Source organism: Camelus dromedarius, chromosome 27 (assembly GCF_036321535.1).
Source record: "Camelus dromedarius isolate mCamDro1 chromosome 27, mCamDro1.pat, whole genome shotgun sequence".
Lineage (NCBI taxonomy): Eukaryota > Metazoa > Chordata > Mammalia > Artiodactyla > Camelidae > Camelus > Camelus dromedarius.
The window spans coordinates 1289363-1312546 of NC_087462.1; the positions used below are offsets into that span (position 1 = coordinate 1289363).

At 59.9% G+C, this 23184-nt stretch overlaps 1 protein-coding gene across 2 annotated transcripts; it reads right to left on the minus strand.

Annotated features, from left to right (window-relative positions):
* Window positions 1-19203, minus strand: BTBD2 (BTB domain containing 2). Of its 2 annotated transcripts, XM_064479664.1 has the most exons (10): window positions 18821-18953; window positions 9123-9242; window positions 8549-8755; window positions 5955-6111; window positions 4799-4904; window positions 4456-4653; window positions 2077-2269; window positions 1861-1948; window positions 1353-1499; window positions 1-1046 (listed from the first exon to the last, which is right to left on the minus strand). In XM_064479664.1, the coding sequence occupies exons 2-10, from the start codon at window positions 9203-9205 to the stop codon at window positions 885-887; spliced, it is 1341 nt and encodes a 446-aa protein (XP_064335734.1). In that variant the 5' UTR covers window positions 9206-9242; window positions 18821-18953; the 3' UTR covers window positions 1-884. The 2 variants fall into 2 exon arrangements, with proteins under 2 accessions (XP_064335734.1, XP_031293957.2); XM_031438097.2 differs by lacking the exon at window positions 8549-8755 and having other exon boundaries at window positions 18821-19203.
* Between the last annotated feature and the right edge of the window lie 3981 nt (window positions 19204-23184).

The window sequence follows — 23184 nt, forward strand, 5'->3', positions numbered from 1 at the left end:
GTGTGTTTCTTTCCTTTATTTAAAAAAACATTTTGGGGTGCGGTGTGAGGACACACCTTCCATGGCTTTGGGGAAGACACAGGTTCCAGGTGGAGACACTGGGATAGGAAAGGGGGCAGTACCTGGGGGCCAGGGAGGGGCTGGCCCTCCAGCACCTCTATGCAGAGCGCTCTGGAGGCTTGGGAGGCAGGGGCAGGGCTGCAGGATGCACGGGCGGGCAGGCCAGCTGGGACTATGCCCTCCCAGCTGACCTGCAGTATCGCCCCTCCCAGGCAGACAGGGTTTGCCACCCCGTCCTCATCTGCAAGGGCTGGGAAGGGCCATCCAGAGAGGCTGGACAGGAATGGCCCTTTGCTGGGTAGGCCTGGGCCTGGCAGGAAGCCGGCCTGCGGGACCGCGGGAGAGCTCAAGCCTGCGTCTAAGGGGCAGGTCAGGGTGGCCTGAGCATCCCCAGTGAACCAAACAGGATGTGAGCCCCACCCCCCTACACAAGGGGCCCCGCATGAGGTCTCCTAGCAGAGAAACGGGCATCCCGGACGCACCGCCATGTGCAGCTGAAACACACACGGGGTGACGCCCTACACAAATCCTGTGGTCAGGCAGCTGGGCAGGCGACCCCCGGCTCAGGGCGAGGTCAGGCCAGCCCCGCCCCCCCGAGTCCTGAGGGACTGTCCCCCACCACCCCGGCCACCTCCCGGCTCCCTGGAGCAGGCGGCCAGCTGGCTGCCCCGCGGTGGAGTGCGAAGACGCCTCCTGGTGCCTGGGAACGTGGCGGGGGTGCCCGGCAGCAGGGCGGGGCCCAGCGCGGCGTGGGATGGGATGGCCTACTTGTGCTGGGTGACATCGGGGCTGTGGCGTCCCCGGGCCGTGCGGGGCCCAGCAGCCTAGGTGTAGAAGATGACCTCGGGGATCTGGCCGTCCTCCACCGACGTGCCGTTGTTGTTCCCGGCCGCGTAGCAGAAGGTGAAGCACGTCTTGGCCCCCGTCGTGGGCGACTCGTGGGTCACCTTGCGCAGGCCCTTGGTGCCATAGTGGGAGTCCGGGCCCTGCGTGGGGTGCGGGGGTACCCCAGCAGGTCAGGGAGGAGGCCCAGGACCCCAGCTGGGCAGGGCAGCAGGCCCTCCATGGCCACCACAACGTGGCTGCAACCCTCCCAGCCCCATCACGGTGGGGGGGGGGGGAGTGGACTGGGAGTCAGGGTCAGAGGTCAGGGTGGGGGTCCTGGCTCAGGTTTGGGGGTCGGAGTCAGTCTGTGGTTTGTGGTTGGGGTCCTGGGCTGGTTTCAGGGATCGGGGCCAGGTTCTGGGTAGGGGTCAGTCAGGGTCCTGGTTGGGGGAGCACATCAGGCCCACCTTGAGCGTGGCACAGGCGGTGTAGTTGACATTGGGCAGCACCTCCACCGGCTCCTTGAACATGACTCGGAAGGTGCTGGCCGAGCCGTCACAGCTGAAGCCCGTGTCGTTCTGGCCCAGGACCGTGTTGCTGTCCGTGTGGATAATCTGCAGGGCAGGAGCCGGACACAGCTCACCCCGGGCGCCCCTGCCCCGCCCCCCACAGGACCCGGGGAAGGCGGACCGAGGGCTGAGCCCCAACCAGCCCTAGGCCAGCGGTGTGGGGTCCAGCTCGTGACCCTCAAGGAGGAGACCAATGGGGGATGGGGAGGCATCGTCCTGGGTCCCGTGGACCCCAGAACATTCATTCTACCTTGTGGGAGACACGGGACAGACCCCTGACAAGGAAGGAGGGGGAAGGATACGGAGCCGGGGAGGGTTGGGAAGACATTCGACCTTAGGGAGAGGTGGGGGGTGGGGAGGGAGGCGGCGGCGGAAGGATATGGGGGGGCTGGAGGCGGGGCGGCACCTGGATGTTGACTTGGTAATCTGTGGGCCCGTGGATGGAGCCGTAAAGTCCGAAGCCAACCACGAAGATGCGCTTGTTGACGGAGAACCTGACTCGGTCAGAGGAGGAAGATGCTGAACTACCTGAACCATCCCTGCGGGAAGGCAGCCCGGCCCTCCCCTCCCAGCAGGAGGCCCGCAGAAGCCCTTCCCAGAGCGCCCCGCGCCCCGCGCCCACCTGATGCGGTCGCTGGTGCCGCTGTAGCCCCAGCGGCTCTCGACCTGCTGGAAGCGGTTGATGCTGCACTCCTTCCCGCGGAGGCAGCAGCGCGGCCGGTCGATGAAGTCCACGCGCGGCTTGGGGTTGACCGTGAAGTGCAGGAAGAGGCTGACCACCTCGCGGTCCACGAGGATGCCCGACTGCGCGGGCCCTGCGGGCACAGGGGGCGGGTTGGGAAGGCCTGGGCGGACCCCCAGGCGCGCGGAAGACCGGCGTTTGGGCTCCTCGGCCTTTCAGAGCAGAGGTCGATCCTCTGGAAAACAGCACGGGAACAAGCAGCGCCCACGGGGGGCCGATGCCCTTCTGCTCGCCGGGGAGCGGTCTGACGCAGACCCGGAGCCAGCGCTCTGATTCGCTGGCTAATTGGGCAGAACTCCCCAGTCTCCACCTGGGACCACCGATGGTCCACAGAGCACATGCTGCCCTGCTCGTCCACTGGGGCACCTACAGCAACAGGGAGATGCTGCCCCCAAACAGGGGACCCGTGGTGCAGCGATGAGACAGCGAAGGGAGGCCACGGGGGGGTGGGCCTTACACGCCCCCTGCCCGCCCCACCCCACCCCGTGCCCCAGGACAGGGCTCCCGCCAGGCCTCCAGGACCCGGTCCTCATTTGACAGGAATCACTCATTCACCAGCTTTGAGCTCACTTCTGCCGCAGGGCGGCCACAGCTCACAGCCCCCGCACCCCACACGCACAGATCTTAGCAACGGGAGCGAGATTTCCATGGAGCACGTGAATAAGTGAGATACAAAACTGAATCCAGACATGAACCACTTTTTTAATCTCCGTATGGAAAATGCAGAAGGGAAACTCCATCAGACCTCAGCCGGGACATGCTCAGCCGCACGAGTCTTTTGGCAAGTTTTTTTTTCAAACTTCTACTTTCTTGTATTTTCAAGTTAAACAGAACAAGCAGGAGAATCCTCTAGGACACACTGAGTGACAGCTGAAGCCCCGTGGGCACCGCCGCAGAGGGACAAGGCCACAGGCCCAGCTCATGCCGAAGGACAGACACACACATCCCAGGCGCCGGCAAGCTGGGGGTGGTTGGTGGCTATTCGGCCTGGGGGGCCCTCGGGAGGCGTGGTGAGATGGCCACGGGTGGGGGGATGGCACTCCAGGAGGTGGTGGCGGTGTCACAGGGGCCTGAGACCCCAGGGGGCTCTGGTGGCCAGGTGGGCCGAGGGACTGTGAGGAGAGCGGTTCTGGGGGAGCAAACAGGGCTGGAGAGAGAGGGGCCCAGCAAGGCTCCTGTAGGCTCACGTAGCCTGGCCTGGGGTTCTCACCTGGGGGCACTGGGAAATGTCTGGGGACGTCTGTGGTTGTCATGACTGAGGGACTTCTGGCATCGAGCAGGTGGGGACTGGGAGGCTGCTCCACACCCCCCAGGACGTCCCACAGAGGACGACCTGGCCCCACGTCTGCAGCCCCCCGCTGTGCCCCCAGGCCTGGTACTAGGGAGGCGCCAAGGCTCTGCCAGATGAGTGACTCCCAGAGCACAGAGATCACCCCAGCACTGACGTAACACTGCGACCGCCAGCTAAAACGCAGGACACCTGGTCAAGTCTGAATTTCAGATCTGTAGGATAAATGTCTGCCAGCTGCACATGGGAGATAACACTAAAACCTCGTTTCTTTGCTGTTGTCACTCAATCTGGCGACCCTAAGCCCAGGTGGGAGCAGGGGCAGCACGGACCCAGGAGAGACAGGGCAGCTGCGGGGCTGCATCATGGAGCCCCATCCAGAAACTTCCAGGCCAGTTTGGCTCCAGGACCACGGTCGGCACCAGCCATGAGACTGACAGAAAGGGGAGGCCTAGCCCCAGTGGGTCCCAAGTTGGCCACAGCCAAGACAGGAGCATTCCCATGGGGTGGGAGGCAGGGTCAGGGCCACCCGGACCTAGGCCCGAGCCCCCAAGGCCCTGCAGCAGTGGCCCCCTCAGCTCCAGGCACTTCCAGCCCTTCACGGGGCTTGTCAAGGACGATGACGCCAGAGCCTGGCCCCCAGGAAGTGCACCCAAGACAAGGACCCCCCCGGGCCCTGCACACTCACGCACGTGCCTGGATACACGAGACGCGGGGGGAAAGGAAGGCGGGGACCTGGGAGGGTCAGCGTCTGTGGGTGACTCCAGTGTGACGCTCTCGAGCCTGGGCAACCTCTCCCCTGGACACGGCGAGTGTGTTGTCGGCACAAAGAAGCTGGCGGGGCTCTTGAGGTGGATGCAGCCGGCCCTGACCCACTGTGGCCGGGCCAAGGGACACGTGACTGAGTCACACTGGGGGTCCCTGGGGGTCTTGCTCCTCCAGAGCAGCGGCTCGGCCCCCCTGACCGTTACCTGCAGCGAACTCCTCGATGGTCATCAGCGGGAAGCGGATGAGGGCCAGTGCCTTGCCCAGCACCTTCCGCTTGTTCTCGGGCGTCACCTGCAGCTGCTGCCGCTGACACTCGGCCTCCGACCAGCGCACGACGGCGTTGAACAGGCGCACCTCCCGGATGCCCAGGGTGTCCCGCTCCAGCACGGCCACCAGCGTGTCTGCAGGGAGGGGCCAGCAGCCGTGTGGGCCCAGCACTCTGGCCTCCGCTCGGCCCAGGGAATAGGCTGGGCCAAACGGAAGGCGGAACTCAGGCTGGCAGGGCCCCTGCAGGACAAGCCGGCCGCCCCGGCCCAGCAGCCTTACCCAGGTCAATGTCCGTGAAGCCCTCTGCCGAGATGGCGTCGGCCGTGTTCTTGTCGATGTTCTCCAGGCACAGGCTGGCAAGCTGTGGCTCGTCGAAGAGTCTCGCCTGTCGAGGGAGAGCATGTCAGCACCAGCCCCAGGCAGACCCTGGCTTCAGACTGGTCCTGGCTTTCAAGTTGGGGGTGGGGGGTGGGGGTGCCGGCACAGGTGTCGGCCGAGGCGCCAGCGGATTTTCTTCCTTATGGTTCACAGTAACCAACGGCCTGGGCGGGGGTCAGGTGACGTCTGCTCCAGGCCTGCACCTCTCAACTGGGCACCTAGAGGTTCAGGCTGGAGACGGGCCCTGCCCGCCCACTCCGGTCAGGCAGGAGCCCTGGGGAGAGGGCCAAGAACCACCCGCAGGACACGCAGTGCTGTGCCTCTGACGGTCCGGGAACTCGCACAGGGGACAGGCAGGGCCAGGGAGGGAGAAGATTCTGCTTCCATGTACCCAAGGAAGCTGTGGGGCAGCTCCACCCCCACCCCCTGGGGCCGACTTGGAGGCCGGGACACCTCTCACGGTGGCAGCTCTCAGCAAATGGCCAAGAGTGGTTCCCGCATGACTGGCCTGGCTCTGACCCTTCACAGCGACTCAGTCAGAGCTGAGGCCCAGATACCGGACCACTCGGGGCCGCCCTGTCCCTGCGACTCTGCACCTGGCCTCCCGGCACCCCGCCACAGCCAGTGGGACCCTACAGCAGGGAAAGGGGCCCCCTCTGAGAAACCTAATAACGCAGTGTTTTTCTCCCCACACCTGACCCCCGCAAAAAGGCACCAAAACGCCAACTGGAAACTTTTAGCCAAATTAGTGTAGCGAGGCCCGTCAACAATCTGCACTGAACGAAACCCACCTAGAAAGTCACCGTGTGCCACCAGGGGAGGGGCTGGGGTCAGGGTTAGCGAGGTGAGGGAGACACTCACCCGGGGGCAAGATTTACCAGGGCGCCCCAAACTCAGATCCACCCGGATGCGTCCTCCCCCAGCCAGGTCTGGCGTCCTCGCCCGCACACCGGCACACCTGCGCCCTCGCTCAGACTCAGCATCTGCGCGGGGCCGGCTCTTCGCCCTCGCCCCGCCCCTGCGCCCTCGCCCCGCCCCGCCCCGCCCCGCCCCGCACCTGCGTCAGCAGCATGAACGCGTTGTCCGCCCGCAGGTTCTTCTTCAGAAATTCCACGCAGTGGGCCTCGAGCGCGGGCACCGCGTACTTCTTGGCGGTGTACAGCGTGGTCATGACCGTCTCGGGCCCGATCTGAACCTCGTCGGAGTACAGAAACCTGGCGGCGGACGGGGCGTGAGGACAGCCGCCCAGCCCCCACCCACGGGCCCAGAACAAGCATCTGTTGCCCTCTGACCTGCGGACAGGACCCCGCAAAGGCTGTTACCCGGGAAAAGCTGCGAGGCTCAGCAGATTCACGATGCCAGCACCAGGAATCGTGTCTGCACAGCAGGCAGGCCTCTGTCCCACGGGATGGCCCCGCGCGTGGCCCTGGGGCGAAGCCCCTGGCTCCTCCGTGGGCACCACGGGATTTGCCCTGGGAGGCAGAGAGGCTTTCACAGCCCCTGACTCGGCCGTGAGGCTGACTGCCACGCTCGGCCACTTCAGGGATGAAGTGCCACCCGCCACCAGCCCGACGCTACATGTGGGTCAGAAGTCCAGGGTAGATCACAAAACCAGCGGAAGAATCTTGAGGCCTGGAGAAGCCGGAACTCTGGCCACATTGGTGGCAGTGCCTCAAAGGCAGCTGGGGGCTCCCAGCCCCATGCCCCTCCCACACACACCCGGTGCCCAGGAGAAAGGAGGCCATGCCGGTTCACAGCAGTACAACCCACGCAAAACAACCAGAGTGTCCCACCCGGCGTCTGGAGGAGCCCAAAGAGCAAATTCCTGGAAGGGGTCCCCTCTCCTGGGACTCAGCCCCCCTGAGAACGCACCAGCAGCCGGCATAGCAGCAGCTGGTGTCCTGTGGGGTCAGGGACAGAGAATGACCACTAAGTCTGCAGTGCCGGGGAGGCCCTGTAACGGGGAAGCCCAGGACGCCTGCAGACGGGGTGGCGGAGCCCCTCACACCGACGGAGACAGTGTCACCCTCTCAGGAGGGCAGCCACGGTTGTCAAAGCCCAGAGATAGAGATGGAAACAGAGATAGGGAGAGAGACAGACAAGGAGACACAGGGACAGCACAGCCTTCCACCCTAGGTCCCACCAAGGTCAGTCTAAGGCAGGGTCTGGCTTACTGCGACCTGTCACCTGTTTTTGGTTTGGATTTCTTTTTTTTGCATGACTTTCAAATTTTTTAGGTTTAAAAATTATTGTAAAATACGCGTAACATAAACTTTACCATCTTAACCATTTCTAAGTGCACAGCTCAGCAGCGTTAAGTGCATTCACACTGTTGTGCCACCATCCCCACCACCGTCTCCAGAGCTTTCTCATCTTCCCAAACTGAAACTCTGTCCCCACGAAACACTCACTCCCCAGCCCCTCCCCCAGCCCTGGCCCCACCGTCCTACTTCCTGTCTCTGTGGATGTGACTCCTCCAGGGACCTCCTGTGAGTGGAATCACACAGTGTGTGTCCTTCTGTGTCTGGTTCTCTCACTGAGTGTCATGTTCTCCGGATTCATCCACGTTGTAGCAGGTGCCAGAATCTCCTTCCTTTGTAAGGCTGAGTAACATATTCCACTGTGCTCCACATTTTGTTCGTCTATCATCTGTTCACGGACACTTGGGGTGTCCCCACCTTGTGCTGCTGTGAACACAGGTGTGCAAATGTCTCAAGTCCCTGGTTTCCCTTCTCTCAGGATGCACCGAGGAGTGGCACTGCTGGAGCACATGGTGATTCTATGTTGAGTTTTTTGAGGACCCTCTGGACTTTGCACAGCGGCTGCCTCATTTCATGTTCCCACCGGAAGTGCACAAGGGTCCCCATTTCTCCACATCCTGGAGACAACTCTTGTTACTTTCTGGGTTTTTTGTTTTCTAAAAATAGCCATCCTGGACGGTATGAAGCTTCTCTCACTGGTTCTGTCACCTGTTTTGTAAATAAAGCTTTCTCGGCACACAGCCTTGCCCACAGTTTGGAAATCCTTGGAGGTTGCTCTGGCAGTGGGAGGGGGAGGGGCGTGGAGACAAGAGCCCCCAACCCTGCAGGCAGCCTGCCGCCCCTGGTCTGAGGGGACCTTCTGAAAAGTTGCAAAAAGACAGAGGATCAGCCCACAGGCGTCAAGGATGTCACATGGAGGTGACTGGAACCAATTCACACCCAGCGGGGGACTGTGAGCACCAGACAGGGAAAGGAGACAGGACATTGCGGGGGGGGGGGGGCACACGATGTAAACCGGCTGGCCTGCGAGGCCCCGCTGCGTTGTCCCTGAGATGAGGGACACACGCCCAGTGCATTTTGTTCCCTACGCTTCTCAGTACTCTCTCTTTGTGAGCCAATACCATTTCTATAATCTGAAGGGGAAAAAATTAACTCGACGATTAAAAAGCTATTTGCACTGCTGGGATAACCCTTAAAGTCACCCAATCTACGCCAGCGCCTCGGGAGAAGAAAGGGGCCTGGCGGGGCGGGGCGCCGGCCTGGGGGCTCCGCCCACCGCCCCGCCCCCGCGCGCGAGGCCCCGCCCCGCGCCCACTGCGCTGTCCTACAGCGATTGGGAGACGAGACCTGCAACTCAAAACAGTACATAGATGAAATTTTAAATTCTTACATTAGGTTACTCCTTCCAAAACTCCACTGACCACAGAGGATGAAAACTGAGGGACCTCCACGCGCTCCCACGGGGCCGGACCCTGAGAGCACGGTGCTCAGGGAGAGAAGCAGACACAGGAGGACACACAGCGTGAGTCCACGGATGTGAGGCGTCCGGAACAGGCCAGTCCCCAGACACGGGGAGGGGGCTCCTGGCTGCCAGGGGCTGGGGGAGGAAGGGGTGTGACTGCTCATGGGGATGGGGTTTCTTTTGAGGGCATGTTCTGGAATTGGGCAGAGGAATTGGGCACAACTCTGAATGTACTAAATGCCACTGAACCGTACACTTTAAGTGCGTGAGCTGTGTGATGTGTGATATGTGGTATGTGGTATGTGAATTACATCTTGATACAAAAAACACAAAAACAGATGTGGGGCAGGGGCCTCCAGAGCCCACCCCTCACTGGGGAGGCGAGTTCTAGGAACCTCTAGAAAGCTGGGGGCTCTGGACGCCACGTCACCAGGGGTCTGTATTTTTTAAACATCAGGCTATCGGTCCCGCACCCGCGCAGCAAGGACCTGGGGAGTCTTACTTGAGCAGGGCCAGGAAGGCAGCGGGCTCCACGTCGGGCAGCTCGATCTCAGTGGACGTGGTGGCCATTCCCCCGTTGAACATGGCGTCGAAGACAGCGCTGCCCACGGCCAGCACGAACCTGTGTGTCATAGAAGCCCCTGGTCACCTGCTGGTGGCCCACCAGTCCCTCTTCCCCGAGCCCGGTGGGGTGGGGGCCGTCGGGGACCCCAGGGTGTGTCAGGGAGGGTCCCCGCAGCTGTGGCTCCCCTGCCAGCACCGCAGTGGACGCTATGCCCGGAGCAGCCTGCAGTGGATGCTTCCGGAAGGAAGGCGCCAAGGAGCAAGAAGGCAGTGGAGGTGGGTCAACAGCGACAGAGGCCAGAGAAGCAGAAGCACTTCCCTGGGACAGAGGGCTTAGGGCTCTGCCAGCTCCCACTGCACCTGCGCTCTGGCTGGTGCCCACTCCCCCTTCACTCCTCCCTCCCTCATTCACTCCCCCTCCCTCATTCACTCTCCCCCACCATTCACTCCCTCCCTCACTCCCTCGCCTGCTCTGCACACAGCTCCCCTGTGCTCGGGCCAGAGCATGGGAACCCTGGCCTTGTTGCAGGGAGGCGGCCATGGGTCCAGCGCACAGACAGCCTGACAGTGGGGTAGAAAGGAGGACACAGGGCCGTGGCAAAGCAAGGGTCAGGGAAGGCCTGGTGGGGACAGGGGAACTGGGCTGAGTCCGCAGGGAAGGGCGTCAAGGCCAGGGGAGCATTAGGAGGCGAGTGGCCTCGCGGAGGCCACTGGGGTCTGCCCTTCATGACATGCCCACTCTGTGCTGCCCACCCACGGTCCCCAGGGCCTGCCTCCAGACAGCGTCCCCCCAGAGGCAAAGTCGGCCTGGGGCCCAGCTCAATGGCTGCCCCTGCAAAGCCCCTGTCCTCTGGGTCTGCAAGGCCCCTGCATCACAGCCCCTCCCAGGGTCCCGACTGTGACACAGGCAGGGCTCTGAGCCACCACCCTGACTTGGAAACCTCTGGAACTGGCAGATGGGGCAGAGCCAGCCCCTCAGCCCACTTCCTGGCCTCTGCCCAGTGCTGGGGCGGCCTTCCCACAGCCCCTAGTGAGCAGTGCCCTCTTCTCCCTGAGAACCCTCTCTCCCCCACCTCCCACCTCCTTCTCCATGGTGGGACGTGTGCCTCCGGGCCCTGCCAGGCCCTTGTCTCGTCCCCAATCCGGCCCAGGGCTCACGAGCACCCCGAGGGCCAGACCCAAGCCAGGGCCAGGTGGGAAACTGAGTGACATGGGGTGAGCAGTGTCCCCAGCATCACGTCCACCTGGAGCGTCACAGTGGGACTGCATTTGGAAGTCGGGTCTGCGCAGGTGACACCAGCTAGGATGAGATCGCCCTGGTCCAGGCTGGGCCCCAGCACAGTGGCTTGTAAGGGAGCTTTAGACCCACACATGGGGAGACCGGAGCGAGGTGGCCATGAGCCCAGGATGCCCGGAGCCCCTTGAAGCTGCACCCCTGGGGCACCCGGAGGGAGCCTGGCCCTGCCACCCCTGGCTCTTGGACTTCAGATTCCAGAACCAAGGGGGGCCTTGGGGTCTTGCCCAGCCATCTGTGGTGCTCTGCTGCGGCCGCTGCAGGACGCCCCTCCAACTCAGCTCGCAGCCCCACTGCATCCTCGGAGGCCGGGTCCCGGCCCAGAGCTGTGCTCCTGCACGTGCTGAACAAAGAAAGTAGCTTCCTGTCCTCCTCTCTGCCTGGATCTCACACGGCAGCTTGACCTTCTGTGGGGAAAACCTCCCCCAAAGGTTCACTGGCAGGAAGAGTCGCCCAGCTGGGCCTGGTGTGTCTGTGTGGAGCCGGGATGCCAGACGGTCACACACCCCCAGAGCCCTCGGCGGGTGCAGTGACAGCCCCAGGACCGGCAAGGCCCGGGTCCGAGGGGCTCGTCTGATCAAACGCATGTTTCCTCCACCCACAGCCCTGCTTGCCCGGACCCTTGGCCACCAAGCCCGTCCCCGCAGGGCCTCTTCTATCCATCCTCAAAACCGTGTAAACATAGCAAATCAAAACCACAGCAAGGCACCACCAGGACCGCCAGCTGGAATAAGAAACACAAGCAATGGCAAGAGTCACCAGGGATGTGGAGAAATCGGAGCCCTCGTGCACGGCTAGTGGGCACGTAAGGTATGTGGCCGTGGTGCAAGCCAGGCTGGGGCTGAACACAGAGTGGCCACCTGGCCCAGCAGCGTGTGCCCAAGAGAGATGCACTCACGTCCACACAAACCCTGTGCACCAGTGCTCCCGGCAGCACAGCCCCCAGGTGGCCGAAGACGGAAGCAACCCAGCGTCCACTGACAGGCGATGGACACACAGTGCGGTCCCTCTGTGCAAGGAGTGCCAATCAGCTTCAACAGAAGGAGATTCTGACGCAGGCTACAACGTGGACGGCCCTGAGGACAAGATGCTCAGGGGGAGAGCCAGACACACGGGACAGATGCGGCCTGATCCCACTCACAGGAGGTCCCTGGGGGAGTCGCATCCACAGAGACAGGAAGTAGATGGTGGGACCAGGGCAGGGGAGGGGGAGTCGGTGTTTCATGGGGCCAGAGCTGCAGTTTGGGAAGATGAGAAAGTCCTGGAGACGGTGGTGGGGAGGGCGGCACAACAGTGTGAATGAGCTTAACGCCGCTGAGCTGAGCTCTCACGAGTGGTTACGATGGTGAATTTATGGTCTGTGTATTTTACCACAATTAAAAAAAATATTTTCAATTAAATACTACCCTGAAGGGGAGGAGAAGAAAAGACCAGCTACGTACCCTTGGGAAACAGGTTACAGGCCAGAAGAACTGCACCCAGAGTCTGTGCTTCACTCGGGAAGAGCACACTTCACGGGTGAGGGTTACTCTACGCACTTGGTCTGCGCCACCAAGCAGAAGTGTGGAGAGTAAGAGCCGGGGTTCTCATCAAGGGAGAAGAGAGTTACAAGTGAGGGGAGGGGAGGGGAGGCTGGAATGAGCTCTGCAGGGCTGAACCGGAGTCAGAGGACTCAGGATGATCTCATGGCTTTCAGTGGGTGCATGGATGGAAGGGTGGATGGAGAGAGACCGAAGTGAACAGGGGGATGTGTGTGTCAGTACACTTCCTCGCTCCATCTGCTCAGACCGTCTCTAACCATCAACACCCCAGCAGCCCTGGGCACACTCAGAATGCACACCTTGGCTGCTAAATACCACCTTCCACTAAAAGGACCCAGGCTCCTTCCAGGGCTGGGGCTGGGCAGGGGAGGTGCCACAAAGAGCCTGGAGGATCTTGTGGGGCCAGGAAGTAAAGAAATGCTCCCAACGTGAGGGGGAGATGCTGAAGGGAAGAGACACAGAAGCCAGCTGTTCGGACTCCCGACAGCCAGACCTGGGACCACAGGAGCAACCAAATGACATTCCTACCAGATGGTGACCCACACAGTAACACAGACATCCACGAGCCGGTGAGGATGGAGTATGTAACTCGAGGAATGTGTTAGGGCTAAGGAACAGCTCTTCCTTTTAGAATTCCAGTTAGCAAACGCAGGAGTTACAGAAACAGGCACTCACCATACGGCGGACGCCAGCGTAAATGACCCTCTCCAGCAAGAGCCACCAGCCCACGGTGCTGCACCAGCGCACAAAGTAGGAGGAAAGCGGGGGGTCTGTACAGTCCCAGAGTATCCCTCGGGGAGGGTGACATCCAGGGGGGAACTTACCCCAAGGCCAAGACTCACGTCACCGGAGATGGGACAGAGGGACGTCAGAGGCTCCTGACACAATACACGGAGAAGGACACACACCAACGTGTGACATCCAGACACACAGAGGGATGAAGGCAGAAGACAGGGAAAGCCGGAGACCGCCGGAGAGCCGAGTGCCTGCACTCACAGCAGACACGGCAGACGGGGAGGCGAGGAGCCTCCCTGGGGAACGGAAGTTTCCTGTGAACGGAGGGTCAGGACACCGGCAACAGGTAACGACGCAAATGAACGCGAAACAGGGTCCCCAGGTACACAAAGCAGAAACTGAGGACAATGGGACAATCTACCCATTATTATTGGAGGTTCCGATGCCTCAGTCTCCAAAACGGACAGAACAACCTAGCACCACCGGCCGGGACACGAGCCTGAGGCCGCATGGCCAGCCCAGCGCTGCGGGACCTCCGCCGACGGCGCGGGAGGCAGGCTCCCCTCGAGCACGCCGGCCCGTTCTCGGGGGCACGCCAGCCCGAGGCCACACCCAGACACGTGGAAGCCCTGAGAGCGGCCACACACGGAGGAGTTCAACTCTACACCAACAACAGAAAGACATCGGAGGCGTCCCCAAGTATCTGGAAACGGACCAACCCTTCTAAGCAGCCTTCGGGTCAGAGAAGGAACACAAGGGGACCTAGACAGGCTCTTGACCGGACTGAAAATGCAAACACGGCTCATCAGAGTGTCAGGGGTGCAGCCGCAATAGGGCTCCGAGGCGCGCGGCACACACGCGTCAGCACAGACCTGAAGTCCGCGGGGTGCGCTCCCGCTTCCAGGACCTGGAGGATGAAGCGCAAGTCCGACCCAAAGCACAAAGGGAGCAACAGACGTGCGAGCAGGAATCTCTGAAACCGGGGGTGGGAAAACAGAGCCAGACCCACGAAGCCGAAAGGTTGCTCTCTTAGGGGGAAGTCAACCATGGCGAGAACTTTGGAGAGACTGACCAAGAAGAGGGAGAGACACAGGTTACCAAAAACACGGCTGAAAGAGGGAGCACCACTACAGGCCCTGAAGTGCTCAAAGACACGGACTGTCAGAACTCACGGAGAGGGGGGAGCCTAAGCAAACGGGGAGCAAGTAAGCGAAGCAGGAGTGGAACCCCCCCCACGGCAGGGAGGGTGGAGCACGTGCGCAAGGCCCTGGGTTCAATCCCAGTAAACAAATAGCCCTAGCTCCCCCTCCCCCAAAAAAGTCTTCCCACAAAGAAAAGCCGATTCCCAGGGGAACGCTGCCAAGCACGCCAGGAGAGGTAACACCAACGCTGCACAAACTCGTCCCGAGAGGAGAGGCGGGAACGCTTCCCAGCTCACCTCTGAGGCCAAAGACACCGTGGAGGCCGGGGCACCGCGAGGAGGCCACCTGGGAGCACAGCTTGGCAGTTTCTTAAAATGTCATGTACAAGCGTCACCCTGTAATTCCAACATCCAAGCCCTGAGTATCTGCCCAAGAGAGGGAGCGACGCCTCCACACACAGGTTTCCACACAGCCGTTCACGGCCGCATCACTCCCCGTCGGGAAAAGCTGGGAACAACCCAAACGGCCCCCGACGGGGGACTGGAACAGCCGCGGTCCACCCATGCAGTGGAGTTCAGCAGTGACTTCCTTTAGCAAGAAACAGAAACGCGCTGCTGATGCCAAGTCGTGGATGGGCCTCAAAAACAGGACACTAAGTGAAAGAAGCCAGACCAAAGCCCACAGATTCCATCGCTCCCGTATGAAATTTCTTAGAACAGCGTAACTAGAGACGCAGAAAACAGATCACCGATGGCCCGGGCTTCGGGGTGGGAGGAGGGCTGGTGCAAGTGGAGACAGGGGCCTTTCGGGGTGACGGCAGCTCCCCTAGGCTGGGCGCCACCGGCTGTCCCACCAGTGCAGAGACTCTCCACACAGCCCACTGTCAGATCAAACAAACCGGACTCCAGTCAAAGCTCTCGGTAGCACCCCCCACCCAGACTTCATGGACGCTCTCAGAGAACAAGGAATGGAAAGAAACTTGTTCTCTTGTTAAAGAGAATTTGTCAGAGACCAGCATCAATGCCCACATTTAACTGCAAACAACATCTCTGACACGGAGCAGTGCCTGGATGGTCGGAAGTGCAGCCAGAACAGAGAAAAACACGAGGCAGAAACACGAGTGGGAAAGAGAAACTGACTGCCCATGCCGCGATTCTCTCATCTGAAATTCTAAGACTGCCCCGTCCAGCGTCACTGCTGCTAGTCACACAGGGCTTATGTAAATCTAAATTAAAATTAAGTGAGATAGAAGATTCAGTTCCTCGGTTGCGAGAGCCACACTTCAAGCGCTCAACAGCCACGTGTGACTGTGGCCAGGCCCAGAGAGCACAAAGCTAGAACCTTCCCGTCGTTACAGAAAAGCCTACTGGGCAGCGCCAGACCACAGAACCAGCTGAAAAATTACCAACACGAAGACGGCTTCAGAAGAACTTGTTCGCATCAGATAAAGATACATAAGCAAGAAGTCTATAGCTCCCCAGAAAGAGCCAGCTAGAAAAAAAAATGTAACAAATTACTCACAACAGAGGAAAAAAACAAAAAATAACTAAGCAAAAACTCCACAGTGAACACGCACAAGCTACTTGAGAAATTACACCACTTTCCTAAGGACACACAAACACGCCCTGGATACACGGAAACAGCCGTGTTCCCAGACAGACTTCATATTCTAAATGATCAGCTCCCCCAAACTTTGGGAAGACCAGTCCGGCCAGGAATCAGTAAGGGGAGAGCTGGCCAATCACAGCCCTTGGACCAAATCTGGCCCATCACTTGTTTTTGTAAATAAAGTTTTATTGGCACACAGACACGCCCACGCATGTATGTGTTGCTCCATCTGTGCTGCTCTGGACAGTTAAGCAGCTGGGGCAGAGGCCGCGTGGCCGGCGGCAAGTCTTTACTCTCTGGCTCTCGACACAAATTCGCTGGTGCTGCGCTGGAGGGTAAGGTCCACAAGGACAAAGAGATGTTTTCTGGCAGCACCATTTCAATGGCTGCTGGAGGAAAGGAGGGACGGACGGATGGGTGATTGATTCTGGAAGAGCTAAGTGTGTGAGACTAGATGAAAAAGTCCTGACAAGGAGTAAGACTGGGAAGAACGCCCTCAGCAGTTCTCGAAACACACCACAGCCACAGTCATCAGAAGCCGTGCTACTGGGCTAAGCTCGCACAAGGAAGTGGATGAAGAACAAGGGACCCCGGACACAGGCTGCTCCACTTCCTGGACTTCTCTGCCAGGCTGAGCTTTCTGTGATGAATGTTTTCGATGCTAATGTCGTAGGGCCGCCAGCAGGGCACACGGCGCTTCCCTGAAGGTGCTCAGCATTCCCTCCGAGGGGGCCCGTGAGTGCACACGCTGGACTTGGCCAGGTAGGGGACAAGGCTTTCCTGAGTGCCTGCTGTGCGCCAGCTGTTCTCCTGGGCCGAGGGCGGGGGCTGCAAAGTTAATCTTGGGGGCGGGGGGGCTCCTAGTGAGGCCTGAGCTTGCCTAGACCCGGGCCAGCGCCTGCCACTGTCACAAATGCCAAGCCAGACCCCGGCCCTCTGATGCCCCACGCCCCCGGTCACCATGCACCCAGAGTCATGACCACTCTGAGCCTCACCCAAGACCACCTCCCATGTGGGTCCTGGGAGAGGGCGGGTCCAGACCCCATGGCCTTCCTCAAAGTCAGCGTGAGCTCCTCCCCTACTCTGCTTTTTAAACTGTGTCCTCAGGCTCCTCCCATGACTGTCTGGAAGACTGGCAGGTGTCCTGCAGGATGTCCCCAAGCTGGGTTTATCTGTTATTTTCTCCAGTTAGACCAGGTGCACTGGTTTCCTGGGGCTGCTCTGCCAAAGTCCTGCAAACTGGGTGACTTGAAACAACAGGAATTTATCCTCTCACGTTGTGGGAGGCCACACGTCCAAGGTCAGGATGTCACAGGGCTGTGCTCCCCGCAGAGGCTCCCGGGGAGGGTCCTCCCCCCTCTTCCAGCTCCTGGGGGCCCCAGGCCTCCCTTGGCTTGTGGCTGCGTCCCTCCAGTTTCTGCCTCTGTCATCAGTGGCTTCTCCTGTATCTCATAAGGAGAAGGAGACTTGTCACTGGATTTAGGGCTCACTGAGAAAACTGAGGATGGTCTCTTTCTGAAACTCTTATTCACATCTGCAAAGACCTTTTTTCCAAATTACGTCCCATTCCCCAGTTCTGGGTGTCAGGACGTGGACAGGCCTTCTTGGGGGCTACCATTCAACCCACTACACTGGGGTCACGGGTTTGGGGCGAACACACTGAGGTGCAGTGTCCTTCTCATCACTTCCACCGGCGGGGCCCTGACCACCCCCCCCCCCCGGACATCACCCTGAGGCCGCCCTCGACCACCTAGCTAAGTGGCATCTGCCGGGTTTCCTTCCCCAAGGTCAGGTTCCAGTCTACTCTTCACACGCAAGCTCCCCACATCCAGGCCACCCAGGAGGGAGCTGGGAATTCGGTCCAGCCAGGCAGAATGAGACACGTCATTAGGAATTCTCCCGTAAGGAAGTTCCGTCCCCTCCCCACTCCCGTACGTGTTTTATCAGCGAGGCTGAGGGGTGTTTATGCTCTGGGTTCTGTCCCCAGCTTTGTTTTAAGACAGCCCGTCTATGGGACAAGCCCCGGGCCACTGGGATAAGCGGTTCGTTAGGTCACTGGATCCATCCTCCCAGCCACCCGGGGGAGGTGGTGTCTGAGTGGTTGGTCCTGAGTCACCGCGGGGAAACTGAGGCACCTCAGAGCCCAGATCACCCACTGGGCAGTCAGCTACCTGACCACTGCAGGCAAAACCTCAACAACACGTATGAAATAACCACCCAAAGGCTGAAAAGAAGACAATGAACTAGAACCTCCGACGGGGAGGTCCATAGAGCAGGAATATGGGACGAGAAAGACACAGGGCAGCCCATCAACCAGCAGCCTGCTCCCGGCAGGAGGCCCTGGGGACCCAGCCGCAGGCCTGGGACCTTCCTCGGACAGGAATCCAGACAGAGCTGTACATAAATAACCAACAAAGGCCAGAAAGAAGCCTCTTGAAGGCACAAGTTAAAGGCTACATGTCCGAAAGGTGGGGAGGACGCTCACTGCAGGTTGAGGGACACTCCAGGCAGACTGACAAGAAACCCCCACCAGCCCCCTCCCTTGACAGAACCTTCCCCAGCACCCCCAGCGAGCAGGATCAGAGGGACCAGCAGTGGGCAAGGTGGGGTCTGACATCAGCCCCACCCCACCCGGGAGTCTGGAGGCTGCGCCCTGGAGACTAGCAGAGGAATGGGGCCTGGACCAAGAACACCCTTCTTTGAAGAGGAGGCTTGGGAGCTGGGGGGTCAGGGAGGGGGGATGTAACAGAGCTTGGGGGGGGTCACTGGGGGTTCTGTGGTTCAGGAGAGTCTGGGGGTCCTGGGTTCACAAGGTGGGAGTCGGGGCTCTGGGGGTCACAGTCCCAGAAAGATGGGGCACTCGAGGGAGGAGGGCACTGGGGCAGGATGGCAGAGCCCAGGGCGGAGGAAGCGGAGGGAGACAGCAGTGTCTGGGGGTCCTGTGGCTGGCCAGACTGAACTTTGCAGGGCCTGGAGAGCCCAGCAGGGGTGGAGGGGTCACAGGGATGCTGGAGGTGGAAGGTCACTGGGCTCAGGAGATCCTGGCCAAGGTGGCAAGGTCAGGGGTCACAGAGCCAGGGGTCTCCAATGGGGGCGAAGGGGTAGGGGGTGCAAGACCAGGATTTGGCTAATATCTGGGGTACCAGGTGGATGGGAACCTGGCAGGGTCGCAAGGCCCAAGGCTGGTGGGGCCCCGGGATGGTGGGTCCTGAGAAAAGCAGGGTCCCAGGGACAGCGGGTCCCAGGTCCAGGGGATGGCGTGTCCCGGGGATGGCAGGGTCCCGGGGAGGTCCCGGGTCCCGGGACGGCGGCCCACCTGTGCGCCGGGATGCGCTGCGCGCCGAGCCCCTTGCCCACCAGGAAGTGCACGTCGCAGAGCACCTCGTTGTTGAAGAGGAAGGCGAAGCGCTCCTTCACCGTGGGCTTGGTGGCCTGCCAGTTGTAGACCGGCTCGCGCAGCAGCGCCGCCGCCCCCGGCTCCTCGGCCGCCCGCTCTCCGCCCGCCGCGGCCTGCGCGCCCGGCCCGGACACCTGCGGGGGCGGCCCGGGGGCGGCGGGGGCCGGCGCGGAGGCGGCGGCCGCGTTGCCGGGGGCCGGGGCGGCGTTGGCGCTGGGCCCGGGGCCGCCCCCCGCGCCCGGGCCGACCCCCGGCGGGCAAGACGCGCGCCCGCCGCTCCCACCCGCCGCCATCTTGTCGGTGCGGCGCCCGGCGGGGCGGGGCGAGGCGGGTGGGGGCGGGGCGGCGGGGGGCGGGGCGGGTGGGCTGGGGAGGAGGGAGGGGGCGGGGCGGGTGGGCTGGGGAGGAGGGAGGGGCGGGGCGGGGGCGAGCGGGAGGAGACCCGGTGCCTCAGACCCTGGGCCCCGCCTCCAGACCGCTGGCCTCAGACAGGGGCCCCACGTGCTAGACCTCATACTTCAGACCCGGGGCCCAGACCCCGGACTCCAGATCCTTTACCTCGGATCCTGGATCCTGGATTCTAGATCTCTCACTTCAGACCCCGGACCCCGGGTTCTCGATCCTTTACTTCTGACTCCGGACTCTAGATCCTTTGCCTCGGACCCTGGACTCTGGACCCCAGATCCCTGACCTCACACCTCGGGCCCCAGATTCTAAATCGCGAACCTCAAACCCTGGACCCCATACACTAGAGCCCAGACCAGGAACTGCAACCCCAGACCTCAAACCTCAAACCCCTGACCTCAGATTCCAGATCGCCAGCCCCAGATCCTAGATCCTCAGTCCCAGGGGCCCCAGACCTCAGACCCCAGGCTCTGGATCCCAAACTCCAGACCTCAGATCCCCAAACCCAGAACCCAACCCCAGCCCATGAAACCCAGATCCCAATCTCTGACCCAGGACCCCCAATTCCAACTCGAGGTCTGACTCCAGAGTCCAAACTCCAGACGTGGGATCCTGGACCCCAGCCCCCAGCCCCAAGTGGTCTGCCTGCCCAGTGGAGGGGACCCCACTGCACAGAGGGCTCAAGGCACGATCCCAGAGACTGCCTCCGAGTGCAGGGGGTGCTCAGTGCACCCAGACTCAGCAGACACACAGGGCCCTTCTCTGGGCTGGGTCTGGCTGCCTGGGGTGGACAGAGCTGGAACCCCGAAAAGCTGCTGCACCCACCGTGGCTTATGGCCTGACTGTTTTGTTGAGGAGGCACATGGAGCTAGGGGCAAAAACTGGAGTCCCTGGAACAAGCTGGGGGTCGCAACCTGGAGATGCAGCCTGAAGGTTGTAGGGGGGTTACAACTTCAGGGGTGCAAGAGGGCAGCCTGAGGGAGGGCTTCCTGGAGGAAGGGTTGCTGACCAGTGACTCAGGGTCGGGAAAATGAATAGGCGGGGCAGGGGTTGGGGGAGCCTATTTCAAGTCGCAGAGATGCACGAGGCTGGGCAGATGGGGGGCGTGAGGGGTCAGCAGCTGGTCAGCACAGACCCGGCCCCACAGGCACGTGTGGGGTCCTCCTCCAGCCCCTTCCTGTGCCTGGGACTTCAGTAACACCTGTGATAATTTAGCATCTCAAAAGTGGTGGAGACCCCCAGGGGTCTCGGGCCTGGTTGGTACCGTGGAGAAGGGATTTCTGCGTGAGGGACTTCTCCGTGGACACCCAGGAGAGCCCCAGGCAAGACAGCCCGTCTCGGCTTCCAGTCTCTGCCCGACTCCTGGGCCGGCTCTTCCCTCCAAAGCAGACCCTGAGCCCGCCCCTCCCCAGAGCCCCACGAGGCCTGCCTTCACCAGCGTGCAGCCTCTGCACTTAATTTACTACTCTGCTGTCACCATCATGAAATGTGTGATAATTTTTTAATAAGGGGCCCCGTGTTTTCATTTTGCACTGTCCCCCTGGAATTCTGCAGGGGCGCAGGCCCCACTCCTCCTTCATCGTCATCTAAAACTGCCCAGCCCTCTCCCTACAACCCCCAGCCCCAACCACCTACCCTTCCTCACATGTTTTAAAATCTAGTCTCCTCCCAGCTTAAACCAGGTCTCTGGAAGCTCTGCTTAAAGCCCTCCAGGGACCCCCTCATTGAAAGCCAGACCCCTTCATCTGGGGACATCCTCTACCCCAGGGGTAAGGACCCAGTTCTGCAGACTGCACCAGCCCTCTGGGCTCAACACTTTCCAGCCCCACCTCACAGGAAGTTCTCCTGTCCCATGTGCTTGGCCTCTAGAGTTTATAAGATCCCACCTTGCCGGCCCGCTGCCTCTGCTCCTCGGGGTGAGGCATTTACTGAAGGCCAGATAGTACAATGTTATAGCCACGAACAAACATGTCCCCAACCAGGAGATACATTGCTTTCCAAAGACTTTTTTTTTCACTCTAAAAGTAGTATATAAAAAATAAACGCGGGGAGTGGTGGTAGGCGTAGCTCAGTGGGAGGGCGCAAACTTAGTTAGAACGCACGAGGTCCAGGGTTCAACCCCATCACCTCCTCCAAATATAAATAAATAAATTAGCCTAATTACCTCCCCCTCATAAAACAGAAGGAAAAAAATAATAATAAAACCAGGAACTTGGAAATGCCAGGAAAATACAGGAAAAGAACACGAGTACCTTCTATCACCTGACTACCCAAAACTAACCAGTCATAACACTTTAGTGTATTTATTTATTATCTTTTTTCCAAAGATAGAATCTTTTTACATCATTTGGCGAGGGACTGTCGGCCTTTTCATGTGGGGATGCGAAAAAACAGTACATCCTAACAGAATCAGGCTGCGGGAAGAGAAGTAGCGGCTTGATAGACTGAAAATCCTGAATCTCGTCTTTTGAGGATTATTATGAATTCACGGCATTCAGACGAGTCGTCTCCTGAACTGGACATTGACGAATCATTTTTGATGAGGGATAGCTGCAAGGAGGCCCCTGGGGGCCTTCAGCACCCCGGGAACTTTAGGAAGAGCATCCCTTCTCTCTGGTAACGAGATATTCCCCGTCCATGGGCACATTCCCTGCCCTGAAACATAAAACCAGCGGTTCTCCAATGAGCCCTCATTCTAGGGGTGGGGAAAGTCCTGACGAACGCATTTTGGATATGGTGGGCCCGTCGCTGATTACTGCGCACAGATTTGTGATGGAAAACTGATGAAAGTCTACTTCAGTGCTCAGGTAGAAGTAACGTTTCAACAACTGCGAGCTCGCCTTGCTCTTTCTAATTTAGCTCTAACAGTACTCCGTATTACCTGCCCCAGCAACACAGCCTGCCTGCGGGCCAGGCCCCGCCCACCACCTGTCTTTGTAAATAAAGCTTTATTGGGACATAGCCACGCCCATACGCTGACATGTGGCCGACAGCCGCGTCCCACCTTCCAGGGCCGATTCCAGTAGTTGCTGCAGAGGGGCCAGCAAAGTGGAAAATGAAAATATTTACTCTCTGGTCCTTTACAGAAAACATTTGCAGATCCCTGCTCTAGAAATGCCTCACCCAAAGTCTAATTTTATTTTTTTCTTCTAGCATTTGGTGACCCACATAAGTCTCTGAAGATCCTATTAGAACGTGTGTAATTTTTTTTCTTTTCTTTTCTTTTCCTTTTTCTTTTCTTTTTTCTATTCTTTTTAGAATTTGTGTAATTTCTTATTCCTCTTAGCTGTCGGCATAAAATAGAAGTCCAGGCCACGAGAGTAATAGCAACATATTTAAAACAACTGCTGGTTAGGAAGTAAGACCTACGATCACAGAGGCTGTCAGGACGAGTGCGAATGACTCGCCGCTGATTGGGTCAGAGACCGGGCATGTGACCCGTCTTGGCCAATGAGAGGAGAGGAAACCCTGCGGGGGGGGGGGGGTGCCGATCATCCAAAGGCTGGAGGCTGCCTGGCTCGGGGCTATTTATTCTGTAAACTAATAAATCTCTTTATGGAGTAAAGCAGGCTGAGTCAGGTTCTGTGACCATAGGCATGTAACTGACCCAGGTGCAGCTGACCCTGGTGGCCTCCTCTGAACACCTCCCGCTAATGACGGACAGGGAAGTGACTGTCCTTGCTTCTGTTATAATCATCCCTAACGCCCTGTGGTTATTTGCAGTCGTCCCACGGTATCCTGGGGGTATTGGCTCTAGGACCCCTTTGGATACCAAAATCCGATGATGCTTAAGCCTCTTACATAAAATGGCAAAGTATTTGTACCTGACCTATGCACGCATGATACACATATCACTTCTAGACTGCTTACAATACCTG